A 23,531-nucleotide genomic window follows, 5' to 3' on the forward strand; every position below is an offset into this window, starting at 1 on the left:
AAAAGTCGCTTTAAAATACATTAAAGATACAGTACAGCTCAAGCAATTTTTCCAAAGTCTGCCGATCCCCGCGATTTGTTTATGGGTGGACTGTCACCGCGATGTCCCTGCAATAGTTGTGACTTTCCGTTCGTCAACGGCTGCACTATTAGGTGTATGAGCTAATTGCTTAATTTTTGTAGGTGTAAATTGCTTAATTAAGCGATCTTGAGCAAAGAATAAATAAATTAGTTCCTTGATTGGATTTAACAACTTCTTAAGATTGGTCGCTATTAAATGTCCCTGCAATAGTTGTGACTTTCCGTTCGTCAACTTGACTGGGGGAAGTTTGCGCTGTGGGATATTGTCACCGTAGATCACTGTGAAATATTGCAGCGGTATTTCGCTCTCTCGGGTGACTATTAGTTTATTTATAACACGGGGACATTTATTACTATTACTGTAGTAATGAGATAGATTCTAATTTATTTCTATGACACTCACCTCACCATTATGGAGAAGTAATTCTCGACTTCTTAATTGCATTTTCCCATCACAGTCGTATTTAACGACAAAAAAAATTGTGGCTTTTGATCAGATTTTGTAATGGCAATCTTGCAAAGTTTACGTAAAAACACATGTTAAGGAAATGTTTGTTAAACTATTATATATAATTACTTACATGAACTAGTCCACGGCTGCACTATTAGGTGTATGAGCTAATTGCTTAATTTTTGTACTAGGTGTAAATTGCTTAATTAAGCGATCTTGAGCAAAGAATAAATAAATTAGTTCCTTGATTGGATTTAACAACTTCTTAAGATTGGTCGCTATTAAATGTACATGTATATTATAAAATAAGTGGCGTTTATTGTTTCAAGTATGAATAGAATTTCTGAAAAAAAAACTTTTTAAGTGTTTCTAGCAGCTATCGTTTCAACTTTTTACACAGAAACATCAAAGCATTTAATTTTCTTGAAAGTGTTGACCAAAATTTCGTTAAATATTTTGTTATTCCCGTTTTTTGAAACTTTTTTTCATTGAACTGTTTTTGTGATGTGATTTTCCCCGGTAATTGTACATTAATATCGCGGAGCTAACTAAATAATTTTATTGAATGATTAAAATCATCAGTCACATTGTAAGTCTTTTTGGTTTTTTAAAAGAAGACTACGTAATACATTTAAATGAACTTTTACGTGCATATGCAAATTAATCACTGCAAATGAAATCTCTGATTTTCAACCGCGGATTGCAGGTTTTTTTTAACTACCCGTCCGTGGTGATTTGTCGCCGTGGGATACTATAGTATGTCCCCCGCGATTTTCTGTTCGCCGTTAAAAGTGTCCGCGGTGACTGAGTGGAAAGAGGAAAAATTGCTTGAGCTGTACTGTATATAGGAAATGATCGGGGGGTAGGGTTCGGGGGATTTACAGTGAGCGCATATAACAAATTTTACTTAATACACGTGGTAGCATGGGCAAGTTTAAAGACTTCATTTTGGCTGATCAAGCTCAATTGCAAGTTTTCATAACTTTAATGGTTCAAATGCAGCAACTAAAGACCTGAACTGCAAATAAATAAAAAAAAAAAAAGGGGTGTATCAATGGGGTAAATAAGTATGGACTATAGACTGTTTTGTTTTAGTACACCTATCACAATGTGACATGGTGAGCTTTTGTTATTGCCTTTTGTCCGGCATCCGTCCGTAAACTTTTACTTTAAACAACATCTCATAAACTGCTAAGCCAATTTTTATACCCCTAAAAACGAAGTTTGGGGGGGGGTATATAGGAGTCACCTGGTGGTCGGTCGGTCGGTCCAGACATCCGTTGCATTTTTCCTTGTCCGGAGCATAACTTGAAGACTAATGATTGGAATTCAATATAACTACACACAATGGTCAAGCACATTGAGAGGAAGTGCAGTGTACAAGAACCATAACTCTATCTTGACTCATTACAGAGTTATTGCCCTTTGTTACTTTTCCTTGTCCGGGGCATAACTTGAAAACTACTGGTTGGAATTCAAAACAACTTCATACAATTGTCAAACACAATAAGGGGAAGTGCAGTGCACAAGAACCATAACTCTATCTAAAGTAATTACAGAGTTATTGCCCTTTGTTACTTTTCCATTCCATTCTTTTGTCCGGACCATAACTTGAAGACTAATGGTTGGAAATCAATATAACTACATACAATGATCAAGCACATTGAGAGGAAGTGCAGTGCACAAGAACCATAACTCCATCTTTACTAGTTACGGAGTTATTGCCCTTTGTTTATTTTCCTTGTCCGGGGCGTAACTTGAAAACTTCTGGATGGAATTCAAAACAACTTCATACAATTGTCAAACACAATATGGGGAAGTGCAGTGCACAAGAACCATAACTCTATCTAAAGTAATTACAGAGTTATTGCCCTTTGTTACTTTTTCCATTGCTTTCTTTTGTCTGGACCATAACTTGAAGACTAATTGTTGGAATTCATTATAACTTAATACAATGGTCAAGCACATTGAGAGGAAGTGCAGTGCACAAGAACCATTACTCCATCTTGACGTATTACAGAGTAATTGCCCTTTGTTACTTTTCTGTGTCCGGGGCATAACTTGAAAAACTACTGGTTGGAATTCAAAACAACTTCATACAATTGTCAAACACAATAAGGGGAAGTGCAGTGCACAAGAACCATAACTCTATCTAAAGTTATTACAGAGTTATTGCCCTTTTGTTACTTTTCCATTCCTTTCTTTTGTCCGGACCATAACTTGAAGACTAATGGTTGGAATTCAGTATAACTACATAAAATGGTCAAGCACATTGAGAGAAAGTGCAGTGCACAAGAACCATAACTCTATCTTGACTAATTACAGAGTTATTGCCCTTTGTTACTTTTCCATTGCTTTCTTCTTTCCGGACCATAACTTAAAGACTAATTGTTGGAATTCATTATAACTTAATACAATGGTCAAAGCTCATTGAGAAGGAAGTGCAGTGCACAAGAACCATAACTTCATCTTGACTTATTACAGAGTTATTGCCCTTTGTTACTTTTTCCTTGTCCAGAGCATGACTTGAAAAACTACTGGTTGGAATTCAAAACAACTTCATACTATGGTCAAACACAATAAGGGGAAGTGCAGTGCACAAGAACTATAACTCCATCTTGACTAATTACAGAGTTATTGCCCTTTGTTTCTTTTCCATTGCTTTTTTTGTCCGGAGCATAACTTGTAGGACTAAAAGTTGGAATTCAATATTACTTCATACAATGGTCAAGCACATTGAGAGGAAGTGCAGTGCACAAGAACCATAACTCCATCTTTACTAATTACAGAGTTATTGCCCTTTGTTACTTTTCCTTGTCCAGAGCATAATTTGAAAACTACTGTTTGAAATTCAATACATCTATGACCGCCTCCGTGGTCTAGGGGTTAGAGTCGATGACTTCTAAACCAGTTACCCTTCTGGCGTGGGTTCGATCCCCGGGAGATGCTTTGGTAGTTTAGCGCGGAGGAAGGTAGTCTAGTACTGGTGTAACTCTCCAGGAACGATGGTTAGGAAACTACCCCGCCTATATGACTGAAATACTGTTGGAAAAAGGCGTAAAATGAAACAAACAAACAAACAAACAACTTCATACAGTTGTCAAGGACATTAAAAGGAAGTGCAGTGCACAAGAGCCATAACTCCATTTTGACAAAATACAGAGTTACTGCCCTTTGATACTTTTCCTTGTCCAGAGCATAACTTAAAAAACGTACTGTTTGGAATTCAAAACAACTTCATACAATGGTCAAGCACAATAAGAGGAAGTGCAGTGCACAAGAGATATAACTCCATCTTCAGTATTTATAGAGTTATTGCCCTTTTGTTTCTTTTCCTTGTCTTTCTGGACTTATTACAGAGTAATTCAAAAAAACTTCATCAATGGCCAATCACATTGAAAGGAAATGCAACATACAAGAACCCACAACTATATTTAATGCCCACAACCATAACTCTATATTTCAATTCTTTTACAAGGTATTCTGTGACTAGTAACATCCTCATTTCTGAAGCACTCTTGTGGGGGTATTAATCACATTTAGTGATAGTTCTAGTTTTTATATAGTCCCTCAATTCCAATATCTTGGAGAACCTTTCAATACTCATTTGTAAAATTATGTATGATTGCACCCAAAAATGTCGAAATTAGGCATTCTCTGTAGAGAATTGTCCCATTTCAATGAAATTGATTTTCATTGAATAGATAATTTTTAGCTCACCTGTCGCAAAGTGACATGGTGAGCTTTTGTGATTGCTTTTCGTCTGTCCGTCGTCAACTTTTACTTTAAAAGAAGTCTCCTCATAAACCGCTAAGCCAATTTCATTCAAACTTCACAGGAATGTTCCTTTGGTAGTCAACTTTAAAAATTGTTAAAAGAATTACATTCTAAGCAGAACTCTGGTTACCATGGCAACCAAAAAAAAAAAAACTTAAAATATCTTCTTTTAGAAAATCGAAAGAGTAGAGCTTAAATATTTGGCATGAAACATCATCCAGGCAGTGTCTACCAAGTTTTCTTCAAATAAATGCCCTGGGGTCAAAAATTGGTCCCGCCCTTGCGGGGTCATTGTTTATCCTTACTTGTATATAATAAAAACTTAAAAAATCTACTTTTAAAAAGCCCAAATAGCTAGAGCTTAGATATCAAGCATGAAACATCTTCCAGTGGGTGTCTACAGAGTTTGTTCAAATAAGGGTCCTGGGGTCAAAATTGGCCCCTCCCCGGGGATCATTGGTTTTCCTTATATTTTTATAGTAAAAACTTAAAAAAAAAAATCTTTTAAAACACCCTTAGAGCTAGAGCTAAGATATTTATCATGAAACATCTTCTAATGGGTGTCTACCATTTTTGTTCAAATTAAGGCCCTGGGGTTAAAAATTGGCCCGCCATAGGGATTATTGATTTTTCCTTATATGTATATAGTACAAACTTAAAAAAAATCTTTTAAAAAAACCCAAAGAGCTAGAGCTAGATATCAAGTATGAACTATCTTCTAGTGAGTGACTACCAAGTTTGTTCAAATAAAAGCCCTGGGGACAAAGTTGGCCCCGCCCAGAGGGGGGATGGGGTAAAATTTGTTTTTCCTTATATGTTGATAGTATAAACTTAACCTTTTCCCTTATATAAGCGTGTTTCGACGGCTTTTTGCCCCCCCCCCCCCTTTTTTTGAGGCCAGTCAAACAGTGAAAAAATGCCCTATTTAGCCCCAAAACACTGTTTTTCGTTTGAAAAATGTTGATAAAAAAGTGACCACTTTTTCGGTGCCGTCCCCCATCCAAATATTACATCAGGGGGTTGCCAGAAGGGGGATGTGCCCCCTTCTGTTTGAGGGTTTGAAGGGGACGGAGTCCCTGTCATCGCCAAGAAAATTTTGGACATGTGACAGGCTGAATGGCCACAGGTCGATCTTAGGGTAACTAGTAACCGACGCTGAAAAGCCCTTTACTCTATCTCAATTCATTGAGAAGTTGCAGCACTTTGAAATCACTTTTGATGGAAAAAAAAAACAATGCAAAATAGTGATTTTTTGGCAAATTTGAGATGTCCCCCCTTTGCCATGGTAACAGGAAATTTACCATTGAGCATGCTGTTACAGAGGCCATGGTGTAGTCAACATTTTGTGCCAAGTTTCATTAGTAATTCAAGCATTTTTCATAGTTTTCATAGCAGTTTGAACTTGTTACAGGAGGCTTTTCAATGAAAACGGCCATTTTTCGCAATATGCTCATGGGGTAAAAGGTTAAAAATCTTCTTACAGCTAGAGCTTAGATATTTATCATGAAACATCTTCAAATGGGTGTCTACCAAGTTTGTCCAAATAAAAGCCCCTCGGTTAAAATTTGCCCGCCCCGGAGGCCTTTATAAAGGTGAGCGATTTCAGGGCCATTATGGCCCTCTTGTTTAGATATATTTGGACACTGTTTGCTAATGAGAGTGAATACTATTTTCTTCAATTTCAATATTAAAATGACAATATTACTGTATACAATAGATACTTTTGAAAATTACTAAACAAAACAAAATTATTTGAATTATTATTAGTCCCCTACCGGTTTACCGGAGGGGACTTTAGGTTTACCCTCCGTCCGTCTGTCTGTCCGTCCGTCCGTCTGTCCGTCCGTCAGTCCGAGCCAACATTTGATTATTATGAGCTTCATTCCGTAGTTAAATAAAGAACATAAACTCATAAAATTTAAAATTAAGAGCTATTTTTTGTTTTTATGAGCTTATTTTGCTTATGGACGTTGGTCCAGGTGGTGTTTATGAGCTCATTTGCCTCATAAACATCAAATTTTGGTACGTCCGTCCGTCTGTCCGTCCGTCAGTCCGTCCGTCCACAAAATTGGATCCTGCGATAACGCAAAAAGTACTGAAAATATTTTAATGAAACTTGATATATGGATTGATGGCAGTATGGAGATTATGCACGTCTTTTTTAACCAGGTTTTCCGAAGGAAAAAACTGGTTATTAGATTGAGGTATGTCGGCGGGCGGGCGGTCGGGCGGGCGGGCGGACGGGCGGGCGGGCGGGCGGCGGGCGGGCGTAAACAATTTCTTCTGTGCGCAACTCCTCCTACATTTCTCAACGGATTTTGACCAAACTTTCACAGAAGCTTTGTCATCAAGTGCCCTGGCGCATATTGTCAGGGTTTTGCGATTAGATAATATTTGACCTAATTATGGCCCTTTGTTTTTTTCCTTATATAAAATATATAGTGAACAATTTCTTCTGTGCGCAACTCCTCCTACATTTCTCAACGGATTTTGACCAAACTTTCTCAGAAGCTTTGTCATCAAGTGCCCTGACACATATTGCCAGGGTTTTGCAATTGGTATATATTTGACCTAATTATGGCCCTTTGTTTTTTTTCCTTATATAGAATATATAGTGAACAATTTCTTCTGTGCGCAACTCCTCCTACATTTCTCAACGGATTTTGACCAAACTTTCTTAGAAGCTTTGTTATCAAGTGCCTGGCACATATTGTCGGGGTTTTGTGATTGGATAATATTTGACCGAATTATGGCCCTTTGTATATTTTTTTCCTTATACAGAATATATAGAGAACAATTTCTTCTGTGCTCAACTCCTCCTACATTTCTCAACGGATTTTGACCAAACTTTCTTAGAAGCTTTGTTTTCAAGTGCCTGGCACATATTGTCGGGGTTTTTGTGATTGGATAATATTTGCCCGAATTATGGCCCTTTGTATATTTTTTCCTTATACAGAATATATAGTGAACAATTTCTACAGTGCGCAACTTCTCCTACATTTCTCAATGGATTTTGACCAAACTTTCACAGAAGCTTTGTCATCAAGTGCCCTGGCGCTCACTAAATTCCCATGTTTCTTCCAAGACATCATTCAAGTATTTTTTTTAAATTGTGAACATACTTTTCTTGATATCGCAAAAAACACCACACGCCAATATTGTTGACAAAAGAAAATGACAAGAGACGCAAAAATGCAAAAATTAAGCAAAAATAAAGTACTGTTTACCTTTCTAAAATATTTGGGAAAAAAAGGCGAATAGACAACATAAAATTTCTCAATCATTTTTGTTTGAGGAATATTAAAAAAGCCATAATTCCTCCTAAAAGTTCAATTAAAAACAAATGCCCCTTCATGACAAAGCTTCTGTGAAATATTTTGCTGAAAACCTGGTTGCATCGCATTGCGATGTTTCTTGTCTTTTCTTCCTATGTTGAAAATTCTGGTTGCTATGGCAACAAATAGACTGAAAATATGGCAAATTTTACACATAACCTGGATCCCGCGATAACGCAAAAAGTACTGAAAATATTTTAATGAAATTTGTTATATGGATAGATGGCAGTATGGAGATTATGCACGTATTTTTCTTTTCTTCCTATGTTGAAAATTCTGGTTGCTATGGCAACAAATAGACTGAAAATATGGCAAATTTTACACATAACCTGGATCCCGTGATAACACAAAAAGTACTGAAAATATTTTTATGAAACTTGACATATGGGTAGATGGCAGTATGGAAATTATGCACATCCTTTTCTTATCTTCCTATGTTGAAAATTCTGGTTGCTATGGCAACAAATAGACTGAATTTCAAGATTTCTGGTTCTAGTTTTTAAGTTTTTTCTCTATAAGTTCTTTATTTCTTAAGGTATTTTCTTCAAACTTTAAATATAAGTTGCTTGTCATCAACCACATCATATGTGACAAGGTTTACAACTCTAGCGCAGAATTTTTCAGAATTACCTCCCTTGAACTTTAAATTTTCTGTTTTTTTTTTTTTTTTAATAACTTCTTTTTCTGAATGTATCTACTTCAAACTTCATATAAATGTTTCTTATTATCACTCAACATTAAATTTTGTGAGTGTTCAATACTCTAGCAAGACTATTTCCAGAATTATGCCCCTTTTGAACTTAGACTTTTTTTTGAGAAATTGGTAATTTTTACTCCAACTTCTACAATCATGATAGGATTTTAAAAATGTTATATTTTGATAACAGGGATGTTTAAAAAATTACTTTAGAGTGTCTTTCAGTCCGTCTGTCTGTACATAAAAACTGTTTCCTGTGATCACTTTTAAAGAACTTTTTCAACAAATTTACTTAAAATAGGAACCTAAGTGAATGGCCCTTCAGAATGTTGCTTGGGCTCTTACCGGTAGGGGACTTATGGATTGATTGCAATACTATGATAATTGCTTGTTTATGTTGTAGGAGATAAAAAGACGCAAGGTAGAAGATTCTCCTCAACAAAAAAAGTTTCAATATGAAAAGGCGAAATCAGGTATGTTATATCGAATATGAAAAGGCGAAATCAGGTATGTTATATCGAATATGAAAAGGCTAGATCAGGTATGTTATATAGAATATGAAAAGGCTAGATCAGGTATGTTATATAGAATATGAAAAGGCTAAATCAGATATATTATATAGAATATGAAAAGGCTAAATCAGGTATGTTATATAGAATATGAAAAGGCTAAATCAGGTATGTTATATAGAATATGAAAAGGCTAAATCAGGTATGTTATATAGAATATGAAAAGGCTAAATCAGGTATGTTATATAGAATATGAAAAGGCTAAATCAGGTATGTTATATAGAATATGAAAAGGCTAAATCAGGTATGTTATATAGAATTTGAAAAGGCTAAATCAGGTATGTTATATAGAATATGAAAAGGCTAAATCAGGTATGTTATATAGAATATGAAAAGGCCAAATCAGGTATGTTATATAGAATATGAAAAGGCTATATCAGGTATGTTATATAGAATATGAAAAGGCTAAATCAGGTATGTTATATAGAATATGAAAAGGCTAGATCAGGTATGTTATATAGAATATGAAAAGGCTAAATCAGGTATGTTATATAGAATATGAAAAGGCTAAATCAGGTATGTTATATAGAATATGAAAAGGCTAAATCAGGTATGTTATATAGAATATGAAAAGGCTAAATCAGGTATGTTATATAGAATATGAAAAGGCGAAATCAGGTATGTTATATAGAATATGAAAAGGCTAAATCAGGTATGTTATATATATATGACTAGGCTAAATCAGGTATGTTATATATAATATGAAAAGTCTAAATCAGGTATGTTGATTATATAGAAAATGAATTATATAACATATGAACAGGCTAAATAAAGTTTGTTATATATTATATAAAAATGCTCAATCAGGTATGTTAAATAGAACATGTAGAATATAAAAAGGGCTAAAATAGAGAAAACAAGAATTCATAAAGAAAGCCCAAAATGACAAAATTGAAAATGTTGCAGGCTTCCTGTACGAAAATGCCTACCCTGACTACACCCTGATTTGACATGGGATCAGAAATTTTTTCCCAGCCAGGTTTTTTAAGCTATTCAGTTGACTATAGAGAAGACAGAAATCTATTTTTAGATTTTTTAGTATACAATATATAGTGTTTTCAGGGTGGAATCAACGAAATATTTAAATGAGCCAGAAAAAATACCACCCTGAAATGGAAATCCAGGGCAGAATTTTCACTCACACAGATTTCTAAAAATAGATTTACTTCTAGTTAAATTAAGAGCAATTTCGGGGTGGGATTAATTTGAAATATTTAAATGAGCCATAATTCACCCTGATTTCTATTTAAAAAGTCAGGCCAGACATTTTTCCTCCTGTTTTTATTCTGCCCCAAAATTTTGCAAATCCCACCCTGAAATTAAAATAAAAATTCCACCCAGATTCCTGTTCTTTTTTATATTTGACAAAATAATAATTGAGATTTTTTTTCATTTATCTGTATTTGATTTTCATACAATTAAATACATTTCAAAAGTCATTCTTGTTTGATATTTCCACTAGGAAGCTGCACGCTGTATTACATAATTCCACACTATAGTCTCTGGACTACACAATCTGTAAACATATGAAAGCAGTGTAGGAATATGCTATTGTCAACTTTCAATTTATATATTAATCTAAAAGAAAAGGTAACACCTTAATATAGATAAATATGTCCATACAATGTAGTTTTAAAGGTGTAATATTTCATTAATTTTAATTGTTTTAAAACATCAAAAGAACAAATGATTGATGAAATTGTTTTAAAGAAGCTACAGCATTATAAACATACCGTATATCGATGTACTGGCTACATGAAGTCATTAATTCCATAAAATTTGCAGGAATGAATACTTTTAATAATTAACACTGACACTAATTTTGATAGAAAATGAAAAAATTAAAAATTACCAGTAATAATTCTTCTATTGTATTCTTTTGTTCCAACTACACCATTTTTTCTTCTTCATCCTCTTGTCACATGTTACTGAAATATTTGGCTTCAACCTAAATTTAGGAAGTAGAAAAAAAACAACAAATATTCAATCATGTCATAATTTTTATTACATTTTATTACATTTTAAGACTTCAGTTTTTTTTCTAAAATGGAATGATCAAAATGTATTGTTTATTTAGAAAAATTAAGAATGATTTCATTTTCCTCCATATTTAAAAACAGGTTTCCTGGAAAGTTATTTAAAATCTTTTTTGAATAATGAGCTTACAGAATTCATAATTTTATGAAAAATTAAAAATATTAAGAAGTGTAATTCAATTATAACTTACCATTTATCTGTTACAATTGGCTGCTTATTTCCCTCCATTTTTTCAAATTGAATAACAAAGTTTAACACATCTATTATGCTCCATGTTATATATAAAAATTTCACAATAAATTTCCCAAGAAAGTTCTGTATAGCTAAGGTAGACTAGTTGAATTCTTAGATCACATTTTCTATGTAATTATCAAAACTCATTTATGTATTAATATATAATTGTAAGTTGATTTATTTGAATTATAATCACAACTAAAGCCTCCAATATTTCTAAAGAAAATGACCATGCTGGAAATAATTTTCAGGGTGTGATATTTGCTCTGGCTTTTAAACTGCTGTCGGTCAATCTGTGGTAACTTCTCTATTTTCATCTGCCAGATGGCCCAGTTTAACATAAAGTATTTTGAAATACTGTAAAAAGTTCCACTTGAAGGTTATTTGTTTACATAAACTGAAAGCTGACCTTAGAAGTAGGAGATCCTGTACAGATTGTACAGATTGTGAGATGATGGATATTAACTAAAACTCTTGTACATTACTTATTGCTGACCAATTAATGCATTAAATAATATTTTTTTATCATAAGTGAAATATAAATACAATCAATTACCAGTAACAATTATCAATTTTATAGATAACAATAAATCATGTTGAGCAAAATAATCTACATAATTTCAAAAAAAAGTAATAAAGAATAATTCAGTAAATGAAAATAATTTTTGTAAAATGGAGTTTACCATAAATAAACTGAAACTTTTCAAAATAGACATTATAATATATTTTCTTCTGAATTAAAAATTCATTTTTTTCTGAACAGCAATGTAATCTGTACTATAAGTATATTACTTACAATATTCATTTCTAATAACTCTAACTAAGAAAAATCAGGCTGGAAATGAAGAACTTTAAAGACTGTATTGAAACTGGTTCTTGAAAATTTTCTAACATTGCAATATCGGGGTAGATTTTGCTTATATTTCTCCAAGTCAGTAAAATCTGTGTCAAATATTTTCAAAGTGCAAATATTCCTGCTTCCACCCTGACTTTTACCAAAATGAAGACGATGTCAGGGTAGAAAAAACTTGAATTCCCATGTGAGATTTCTTGAAAATTCAGGGTCCATGTCTATTTCACCCTGATTTTGCCAATACTGGTTCAAAACAGGCCTGAATCGGTCCTGTTTTTCATAAAAGCCATGCTGATTTTTCGTACAGGTTGGTTTGATTGAGCCTGTTCATGGACGGTACTGGTAAGTGCAAGCTACCGTCCACGCCTCCTAGCACTGGCTTAAGCAGAATTCAACATTTAAACATAAAATGATAAAAGTTTGCATTTAGAAACATCCGTAGATATGTTCATATGGCGGTTTTCAATGCGACACTTCCGTGCCATTCCATGAAAAGCCATGTATGGTCCCCAAATATTAGAAAGCGTGTGCCTCAGCCTGTACGAAATTTTGGCACGGATTCTGGGCGGAATTGGCACGGAATTGGCACGGAATCAGTGATTTCTGGGCGGACCAGGGACGGAAATGCAAAATCCGTGCCATTCTGTCTCACAAGAAAAATATTTTGTGCCTTTTTCTGGGCGGAAAACTAGAAAAATTCCGGCTGGAATTTTATTTTGAGCAGAATTTATACTTAAACATTTCATCTTGGACAGAATTTTCAACTTTGATTTTTTTTGGGGTAGGAATAGTCTTCACTATGGGCGGAATTCTATACTTAAAAATTTTTCTTGAACAGAATTTCACATATAAGATGTCCAAATCATAATTGTACTCTCAATGTTTTTGCACTTGCAGACATTGAAATTTTACCTACTGTACTTATTTTTTTTGCTGAACCAATAATTACAGGTGTATTTTTAGAATTAATATAATTTTTTTTTAGACATTAAAATAGGCCTTCTTTTTAGATAAAAAAAATGTGGCATTAATAATATATTGTCAGACTAATTTATGTTTTTTGTACTGAAAAACAATTAACTGTAATAATCTTAGTGTAGAACTTGAAAACATTCACCTCCAAAATGCTTAAGTTTATAATATAAAGATTTTTCATACAGCTTGTATTATAATACATTTACTGTATTATGAATTTTTAAATATGATTTTAGGACATCATCTAAAAGCAACATTAAAATAAGAATGCTTTTTAAATTTGAATATACTATAGAATATAGGGCAGTCACATCGGGACAGGATTATAAGTGTGCTTGCCATTTTAAATTCTAAGAATTTATGATTTTGTTATAAAAAAAAAAAAAAAAAAAAACAGTGCATGAAATAATCTCATATATTATGCCCTTTTAATCTATATAAAATTGATCAACCAATATGCCCAATAATTGCTTTTATTTACCGTAGGTAAATAAATACTACAATGTTTATTCACTGAGATTATATTCACCTAGATTTTACACTACACAGATCAGAGCACTGATAAAACTCTACTGACCAGCAGTTTCCCATCATCTATGCATGACTGGTCATTCCAACAGATCAGGCTGTTCCATGTAATTATTTTGGGGAGAGATAACATTATAAATTGCATATGTAGAATTTGTCTAGGACATATTGCAATTTTTTTGTACAAAAATTTGTAATTGTTTTTTAAAATTTATATATATCTATTTGATTTTTCTTTTACATTCAATGAATGAAAGTTAAGATGATGAGTAAATTAACCCTGTTTTACATAATGATGGACCGGTCCATTATACAGTAAACTGTTGTGAATTTTGAATTCTAAGATATCTGGGTCAGCAAAAAGAGTGCAAATTACAGTGGATATACTTGATATTTTAACAATTTTGGAGTAAAGTTTTGTTTAAGATCTCAAAGTGTTAAAGTAATTGGTACAAGGAGATGTATAACATAATCAGGTAATTATTAACTTTTAGTTACATTAATTTTATATGAAAACTATCAATACTAAGTAGCCAACTAAAATTTGTAACAAGAGGTCATTGTTGTTTTAGTATTTTCAACTTCATACATTTGTTTTTTTTCTGATAATTGTTTTAAATCTTTAATACATGTATTATTTGCAAATTAAAAATTATTCAATGATTTTTTTGTTAATATAATCATTGTGTAGATCTATATTGTATAAATAGCATGTAAGTATATCTTTTTAATTTCCTGGAAATTAAACAATTTAAATAAATTTGATTAAATAGGACTAAATGGTACAATCAGTAGTTTTGTACAGTTGAACAGGGTCATCATAATCATTTATTATTTTACATGTTTGTGTTGTCTTTCCTATGGAACAATCTGAAATTACATTTTACACTCATAATTTGCAGGCTGCTCAGGGACTTAAGTGCTGACTGTGAGATGCCAGGTGTTTAATAATGATGTGCAGTATTAATCCTGAAAAGGTATATTTTTAAATCTCTATACTTAACTATTCAACATCTTTCCTTGAAAAATACATAACCAGTAATAAAAAGTGTCACAAATAAAGCAGTCAGTTAATTCTGATTCAGAGCAATTCTTAAACACTTGTACACATTGAATAACTGATTCTGTGTTGCTAAATTACTATTTTTGAATATGCTTTATAAGCATAGTTAATATTTAATACTGTTGCAACATAAAATTTGATATTATTAAAAAATATAAAATATAACTGCATGTAATTATGCAATAAAACATAATTGAGCCCTGTCATGACAAAACCAACATAATGGGTTTGCGACCAGCATGGATCCAGACCAGCCTGCGCCTCAGCGCAGTCTGATCAGGATCCATGCTGTTCGCTATCAGTTTCTCTACTTGTAATAGGGTTTGTAAGCGAACAGCATGGATCCTGATGAGACCGCGCGGATGCGCAGGCTGGTCTGGATCCATGCTGGTAGCAAACCCATTATGTTGGTTTTGTCATGACACGGCTCAATTCATTACAAAATATTTGTTTAATTAATTATGAATTTTATTATTAAAGGTGAGCACAACCACAAGAAGTTCTAGGAAACACAGGCAGTGGACTTAAAACAGACATGGATTAAAGAAATAGTAATTTAAATAATCAGAAACATTTGAAACAAATTTATGATTGAAACTCTTCTAGCAAAATAATTGCACAAAAAAACAAAGTGTTGGATTCTAAGATTCCAAAACCTGCAGCTAGAAAAAAAACTGTTTGTGTTATAGTGAATGTAGGGTATTCTATTCAGTATTTGGACTTAAGGATATGATATTTTTTTTATTAAATTTTGTGAAAGAAAATTTAATGTGATACATTATTGATAATTTTATCCCAAAATATGTGATCATGCTAAACTCATAAAATTCCGCCCCCTGAATTCTGTCCCAGAATTCCGCCCAGAATCTTGTTTGACAATTCTGCTCCGAAATTCCGCCCCAAGGTTCCGCCCCAAGATTCCGCTTCAAAATTCCGCCCCAAGATTCCGCTTCAAAATTCCGCCCCAACTCATTTGCATATTTCGTCCCAATTCCGCCCAGAATCCGTTCCGTTTCCGCCTGGAATCCGGCCGGAATCCGTGCCAAAAGCAAATGGTTTAACACTTATATATTCGGGGGAGAATTTAAATTTCTGGGCGGAATCTGCCTTTGAATTCTGCCCCATTTCCGTGCAGAAAATTTCGTACAGGTGAGGTTTGTTATATAAAATATGAAAAGGCTAAATCAGGTATGTTATAAGGCTAAATCAGGAATGTTACATAGAATATGAAAAAGCTTAATCAGGAATGTTACATATGATGTTATATTTTATATGAAAAAGGGTTAAATCAGGTACGTTATATAAGATATAAAAAGACTAAATTAGGTATTTTATGCAGGATATGTAAAGGCTAAATCAGGTATGTTATATACTGCAGTCTGGGAAATAAGGCACACCTCGATGCCATAGGCGAGAAAAATCCCATTTGGGCCTGCAAAAATCCATAGCAAAAATGTAAACCCGAAGTTCGTTTTAATTTGGAATATGTCTTCATACAAAATGAGTTTCAGTTTTAATTCTTTTGAAATTATTGAGACTGGGAGATAAACTTTGTGGTTGTGTTACTTAGGGTTATTCATTTATAGAATGCAATGCTTCTTTTGTTGATATTTGTTTTCATATTTTAAACAAAGTAGAAAGCAGTAGATTGGCAAGTAAAGTTAAGTATATAGAAAAAAGATAATTTAATTTAAAAACTGGCTGACTGATATACCGAGCTTGTGTGCCTACATTAAACTGTTGTCTTTATTTTGCACAATAAGTGTTTTGGGCCTGTGATAATCTGTCAATGCAGGTCCATACTAATTTTCTGTATTATTAACTCATTGATTTGTCCTTAACAAACAATTGGATTTCATATAATCAATTAAATTACAGAACGGCGGAAAAAGCTGATTGAACATTATCACAAAACCCTGCTGCAAGTTCCTACATCACCTTTACAACCAAAAAGTGAAAAATGTAGCTTCAATGAGATTTATATTAGACCCAAAATAACGAGGGAAATAAAAGGAGAGAAAGGGGAGACAAATGAAGTGAGGGTTAAAACAATGTCAGAAATCTTCACAAAGGAGGGAGTCCCCCAAAAATCTGTATATGTTCTAGGAGATGCAGGGTCAGGAAAAACTAGTTTTTGTAAATATCTGGTCAACTGTTGGTGTTTGGCACACAGTGAGGAACATGAAGCTGACAATGAAGATGGCAATGAAAATGAAGAAGGCAATGGTAAACCTGAAGGTGACAGTGAAACACATGGAGGTGATGGTGAAAAACATGGAGCTGGCAATGAAAATGAAGGTGGCAGTAGTAAACCTGAAGGTGACAGTGAAAAACATGGAGGTGATGATGAAAAATATGGAGGGGTCAATGAAAATGAAGATGGCAATAGTAAACCTGAAGGTGACAGTGAAAGACATGAAGGTGATGGTGAAAAACGTGAAGCTGGAGTTGTCAATGACAATGAAGGTGGCACTGAGAAACAAGGAGGTGATTTGGAAGAACATGAAAAAAAGGGAAGTGACATTGTAAATGAAGAGGTAAAGGGGACACATAGTGGAGACATTGGAAACGAAGAGGGCAGTAAGACACATGGAGGTGTTAATGAGAAAGGAGGAGAAAAACATGTGGGTGGCATTAAGAAAAATGAAAGTGATAGTGACGACTCTGATGGTGACTTAATACACTCCGAATCCGATAGTGACGACTCTGATACTGACTTAACAGACTCTGAATTTGACAGTGATGACTCTGAATATGATAGCAAAAATTATGAACTTAAATTCAATGGTGTAAAAGAGATGAAGAAATTTGATTTTGTATTTTACATCCCTCTTAGACAGTATCAGAACATTGACACTATCGATGAAATGCTTCAAAAACGTTATCAGATGAAAATGTTAAACACACTTCTTGAAGAGGAATCCTCTAGAGTTATGATTTTACTTGATGGCTTAGATGAATGGTCTTCTGAAAATGTCCCAGAACATAGCATCTTTAAGGAGTACACAATATTAACTACTTCGCGGCCATGGAAATTTCATACATTAAGATCAAATGATGTGGAGATTGACCAGTCATTAAAACTGAAAGGTTTTGATTTTAGATGTGAATGGGAAATGGTCAATAGGACAGTCTCACAATTAAATGTAAATAGACATGCTAATAAAGAAGCTAGAGACTGTAGGAAAAAGCTGAAGGAAAAGTCTCTGAAAAGTTTAAAACAGGTACCAATTATGCTACAACAACTGATATGTCTATGGTTTGATGGTAAACTCGATAAAACCTCAAGATGTGCCATCTACACCGGTATGTTAGAGTTATTCTTCACCTGGAATGACATGAAAACTACAGGAACAAGTACTCGACTCATGAAGGGTACCCAGAAAGTAGATCTTCCTAAATATTTAGCCGATAAAACCAAATTAAGATTAAACCGCCATTTCATTTATGAAGTGTCACAGTTGGCTTATGAGACACTATTTAATTGTCCGAAGGATAAATCCTTGACATTTGACATTTGTATGTTTGATGAACTAGAAATATCAGATGAAGTAAGAGAAAATTGCTTGAAACTTGGAATATTGACAGAAGATGAATGTCCAAGTTTATCTGTATCAGAACCACCAAGCTCATTGTTCTCTTTTATTCACAAATCAATGCAAGAATTTCTGGCTGCAGTGAATATTTGCATCAATTTCAATGCAAAAATTGGTTTGTCAGATAGTACAGGAAATGTTGAATTAGCCAAGAAGTTTATTAATGAGGTTTTTCAGAAATGTTCAACAGTAAATGACATATTAGAGCAGTCAAATGTAATTATTATGCTATCTGGTCTAGAACCAAGATTAGCAACACATGTTTCAAAATACATATATGATACTGTGTCAGAAGACTCTCGTGTTCAGGAATACAGGAGAACAATAAGTAGTGACATTTATGAGGACCATAGTTGTATTACTGATATTCAAAAGCTTATGTTTGAGTCAATGGAAGAATTAAATGCAGCATGTAGTATAGGAAGTAATCCTGTATTTTATATAGGAGATTTGGTCATTGATATAAGGAATCAGTATTGTGATATTGTTTGTTCAGGTATTGATCAGCATCAAATTGTTCCTGACTCTGTTCGGTCTATTAGGGTAGATTACATCAACACACAAAATGTTAAATTTACAAAATATTTACCAATGTTTCATCATCTTGAAAGCATTAAAATAACATATGATGAATCTCAAATGTTAGATACACAAAATGATAGTCCACAGAGTAATGAACAGATGATTAATGAGGTAAACAATAATTGTGTTTGTGAGACAATTAAAGTTAATACTTCAACATTAAAATCTCTGTCTCTTAGTAGTGTCTCTAACACTGACGAGTATTACCCAGTGTATAAAACAGTTGTTAGTTACCTACCTAGTATGATCAATCTTGTAACAATAAGTATGTATAATATTAAAATGAGTCATGATGATACTACTACATTTTGTAATTTTCTTGAGAGAACCAGTCATCTTGAACAAATACATCTTCATCATGTTAAATGTGAGTGTAGGAAGCAGCATGATGTAAATTTATCAAAACATCAACAACTTCAGTACCTTGATTTGTATGATACTGTTAGTGTGATAGATGCTGATACTACAAACCTTGAAATATTTACATTTAATGAATTGAAAGATAGTAATTATGAGAAAATATTTGATATTATTAGAAAATCTTACAAATTAAAAGAACTTGAATTGTATGGAGATGATAACAATAAATCTCAATTATATCATACCAACATAACAAAGAGACTAGTCACAGTATTACCATTGTTACACAATCTCAGTAAGCTTGAGTTACAGTATTGTAGGTTAACTGACAATATAATACAGTTACCTTTAGAGATGAAGAGTTTAAAGAACATTAAGCTTTATTATGTCATAATGAGTTTGACAACATGGCAGAAGTTTGTTGATAGTCTTCCTGGTATTCCTCATACTGTAGATGTGAGTGTAAGGAACTGTTATATAACAGGAGATGGTGAGGAGTTTAATGATGATAGGTTAACATTGATATCACAAGGACTTAGAGGAGGGAAGGGAAATGATGCTATACAGTATGTAAAAGACCAGGATCAGTTATTTCATGTTAAACGTGATGATGATGATTGGTTTGACTTTTCAACAAAAAAGTGATAAAGTATCCATGTAGTTACATAGTGTTTGAACTATTTTTTTTCAATATTAACAATAAAAATAATGGTTTGAATCTTTAACACAGTGAAATAGGATACATGACGTTAACATAGTGATTAAACTAAATTATTGCATGTTAAAAGAGATAATTTTTTTGTTCATTTTTGACAAAAAAGAAATGATCTGAAAATTTAACATAGTGAGATAGAATACATGCAGTTAACATAGTGCTTAATCTAAATTATTTCATGATAAAAGACATAATTATTAAAATAAACATTATCAGCAAAAAAAAAATAATACTAAAGTTACATATTGATATGTTAAATAATGAATGTAATACAATATGATAGATAACAATCATCAAAAACAGTTCATTAAATATCAATTTCTGATCATTGTAGTAATATTGAAATTGATGAAAGTAATATTCAAATGTGTTTTTAAATAAATGATTGAAAGAAATGCAGTGAAATATAAAGAAAATTAAGGTAACTGTTTTCTTAAAAGATCAGGGATAGTTTGTGAAAATAATATCATTTGAAAAAATTAATGTTCTAATTATAAATGCATGCATAGATTTGTAAATAAACAAGTAAATGAATTAATGAATAAGTAAATATCATAAATGATGTTTAATGTAATTAACATGGTCAGAAGAAGTATAAGATAAATATAACATTCAAATACCAGCTATACAGTGTTATATGACATATGATAGGATGAAGGAATGGTATATGTAAATACCGGTTATATGATATATATGTCAAGGGAATGGTATATGTAAATACCAGTTATATGATATATAGGACAAGTGAATGGTGGTATATATAAATACCAGTTATATGATTTATAGGACAAGTGAATATGGTATATGTAAATACCGGTTATATGACAAAAATGTCAAGGGAATGGTATATGTAAATACCAGTTATATGATATATAGGAAAAGTGAATATGGTATATGTAAATACCGGTTATATGACAAAAATGTCAAGGGAATGGTATATGTCAATACCGGTTATATGATAAATATGTCAAGGGAATGGTATATGTAAATACCGGTTATATGATAAATATGTCAAGGGAATGGTATATATCAATACAAGTTATATGATATATAGGACAAGTGAATGGTATATAAAAATACCAGTTATATGTTAAATGTGTAAAGGAAATGCTATATATCAATACCAGTTATAATATATAAGGGAAAATGGAATGGTATAAATGTATATCAGTTATATGTTATATAACACAAAGGGATGTTATATGTAAATACATGTTATACAATATTTAGACAATTGAATTATTTATACTAATACCAGTTGTATGATATGTAGGACAAGTGTTTGGTATATATAATTACCAGTTTTATGATTTATAGGATAAGGTAATGGTATATATTAATACCAGTTATATGATATATAGATCATGGGAACAGTATATTTTATTACCTGTGATATGATATATAGTGGAATGGTAAATTTTATATATGAATACCTGTTAGATGATATATAGGACAAGTTAATGATATACATAATTGTTTTCATTGAGATGAGGACGATTTACATGTTATGTTTTAGAGATTCCTTCTTGGATTGTTTTATATTGTAGAGATTGTAAAAAGGCGAGAAATGTTATAATTATGCAAAGCGATTTATGTGTACAGATTAATACAGTTAGTAATTTTCAAATTGTATAGTTAAAGGGACTCCACTAAGGATTTTATTATATTAATTGTTTGACATGATAGGATGTCTAATGGGAGTTATGTTGTTGATGTGTCATACCATTTGATGAAGATCTATTACTTTTCATGTACAAAAAGTGTATGCAAAATTTTTGATTATTTGCTAACTTTGTTTTTCCAAAATAATAGTTATCATTTTAGCTCGGCTATTCAATGAATAGCTAATGCTATAATAGTACTTACCGCATTGGCGTCAAACTTAGGTTACTTTTATGTGTGCAAGTTGGTATCTAAAAAACTACTGAAGGCAAATTTCAATTGACATGCTTGTTCTTTAACATGACTAACGCAAATCCCATACCTCTGATATTTTTTCCTCATATTTATCCCCCTTTTACGACTTAAAAAATATTGGTTAAGTTTATACGTATAAGAGTGGATTAGAACTTCACACATATATATGAGAGGAATAGGAAGTCACTGACTCCGAGCACATAGATATTTGACAGAATTATTTCCCTTTTTGAAGTTAGAAAGTTCTGCATTATCTAATTTATCCATCACTGTGTTTAAATGTTTATAGCTCAAGTCCGTCTGAAAATTACACTTCATTAATATCGATTTTCAATTTTATTCTGAGTATATTTCTTTAGTATCATTTTTTCCCTTATTTAATATCCCGATTAATCAGTTTTGGCTTTTTGTATTCTTTATTGTTTGGCTTTTGGACCTCAGTGGAGCTCCTTTAAGTGAACTCTTTGTTGTTTATGTTAGAATGATAATTTTAAACACAAGGCAAGTATAGATATACCTTGCTGTAAATTTATATGTACTAGTATATACTGTAACTACATAGACAGTATAACATAATTTTTAATCAAAACATGTTATAGACCATAGATGTAAATATGAATTTTAGCTCGACTCACCTGACACAAAGTGACATGGTGAGCTATTGTGATCACTTTTTGACCGGCGTCTGTCCGGCGTAATAGTTTACTTTAAACAATATCTCCTCATAAACCGCTAAGCCAGTTTCATTAAAACTTCACAAGAATGTTCCTTTGGTAGTCAACTTAAAAATTCTTCAAAAAATTTAATTCCATACAGAACTCTGGTTGCCATGGCAACCTAAAGAAAAAACATAAACATTTTCTTATAGAAAAACTGAAAGAGCTAGAGCTTAAATATTTGGCATGAAACATTGTCTAGTCAGTGTTTACCAAGTTTATTCAAATAAATTCCCAGGTGTCAGAAATAGGAGGGGGGTGTCATTGATTTTAATTATACATACCAGTTCTCAGCTGCCCCTTGGGGATATATACAAGTTCTCAGCTGCCCCTTGGGGATATATACCAGTTCTCAGCTGCCCCTTGGGGATATATACCAGTTCTCAGCTGTCCCTTGGGGATATATACCAGTTCTCAGCTGTCCCTTGGGGATATATACCAGTTCTCAGCTGTCCCTTGGGGATATATACCAGTTCTCAGCTGCCCCTTGGGGATATATACCAGTTCTCAGCTGTCCCTCAGGGATATATACCAGTTCTCAGCTGCCCCTTAGGGATATATACCAGTTCTCAGCTGTCCCTTGGGGATATATACCAGTTCTCAGCTGTCCCTCAGGGATATATACCAGTTCTCAGCTGTCCCTTGGGGATATATACCAGTTCTCAGCTGTCCCTCAGGGATATATACCAATTCTCAGCTGTCCCTCAGGGATTTATACCAGTTCTCAGCTGCCCCTTAGGGATATATACCAGTTCTCAGCTGTCCCTTAGAGATATATACCAGTTCTCAGCTGCCCCTTGGGGATATATATACCAGTTCTCAGCTGTCCCTTAGGGATATATACCAGTTCTTAGCTGTCCCTTAGGGATATATACCAGTTCTTAGCTGTCCCTCAGGGATATATACCAGTTCTCAGCTGCCCTTTAGGGATATATACCAGTTCTTAGGTGTCCCTTGTTGATAAATACCAGTTCACAGCTGTCCCTCAGGGATATATACCAGTTCTCAGCTGCCCCTTAGGGTTATATACCAATTCTCAGCTGTCC

General features: G+C 33.1%; 1 protein-coding gene across 1 annotated transcript in view; it reads left to right on the forward strand.

Annotated features, from left to right (window-relative positions):
* LOC132749548 (uncharacterized) overlaps window positions 1-19,885 on the forward strand; it is a 43,013-nt gene extending 23,128 nt beyond the window's left edge. The window contains exons 5-6 of the mRNA XM_060739361.1: window positions 8,744-8,813; window positions 16,478-19,885. Coding sequence (XP_060595344.1) covers window positions 8,744-8,813; window positions 16,478-19,782 — 3,375 coding nt within the window. The 3' untranslated portion in view covers window positions 19,783-19,885. The remainder of the gene's footprint in view (window positions 1-8,743; window positions 8,814-16,477) is intronic.
* The last annotated feature ends 3,646 nt before the right edge of the window (window positions 19,886-23,531 follow it).

The sequence above is a fragment of the Ruditapes philippinarum genome, unplaced genomic scaffold (assembly GCF_026571515.1).
Source record: "Ruditapes philippinarum isolate M1 unplaced genomic scaffold, ASM2657151v2 ctg2748_1_1_1_1, whole genome shotgun sequence".
In the NCBI taxonomy this organism is placed as follows: domain Eukaryota; kingdom Metazoa; phylum Mollusca; class Bivalvia; order Venerida; family Veneridae; genus Ruditapes; species Ruditapes philippinarum.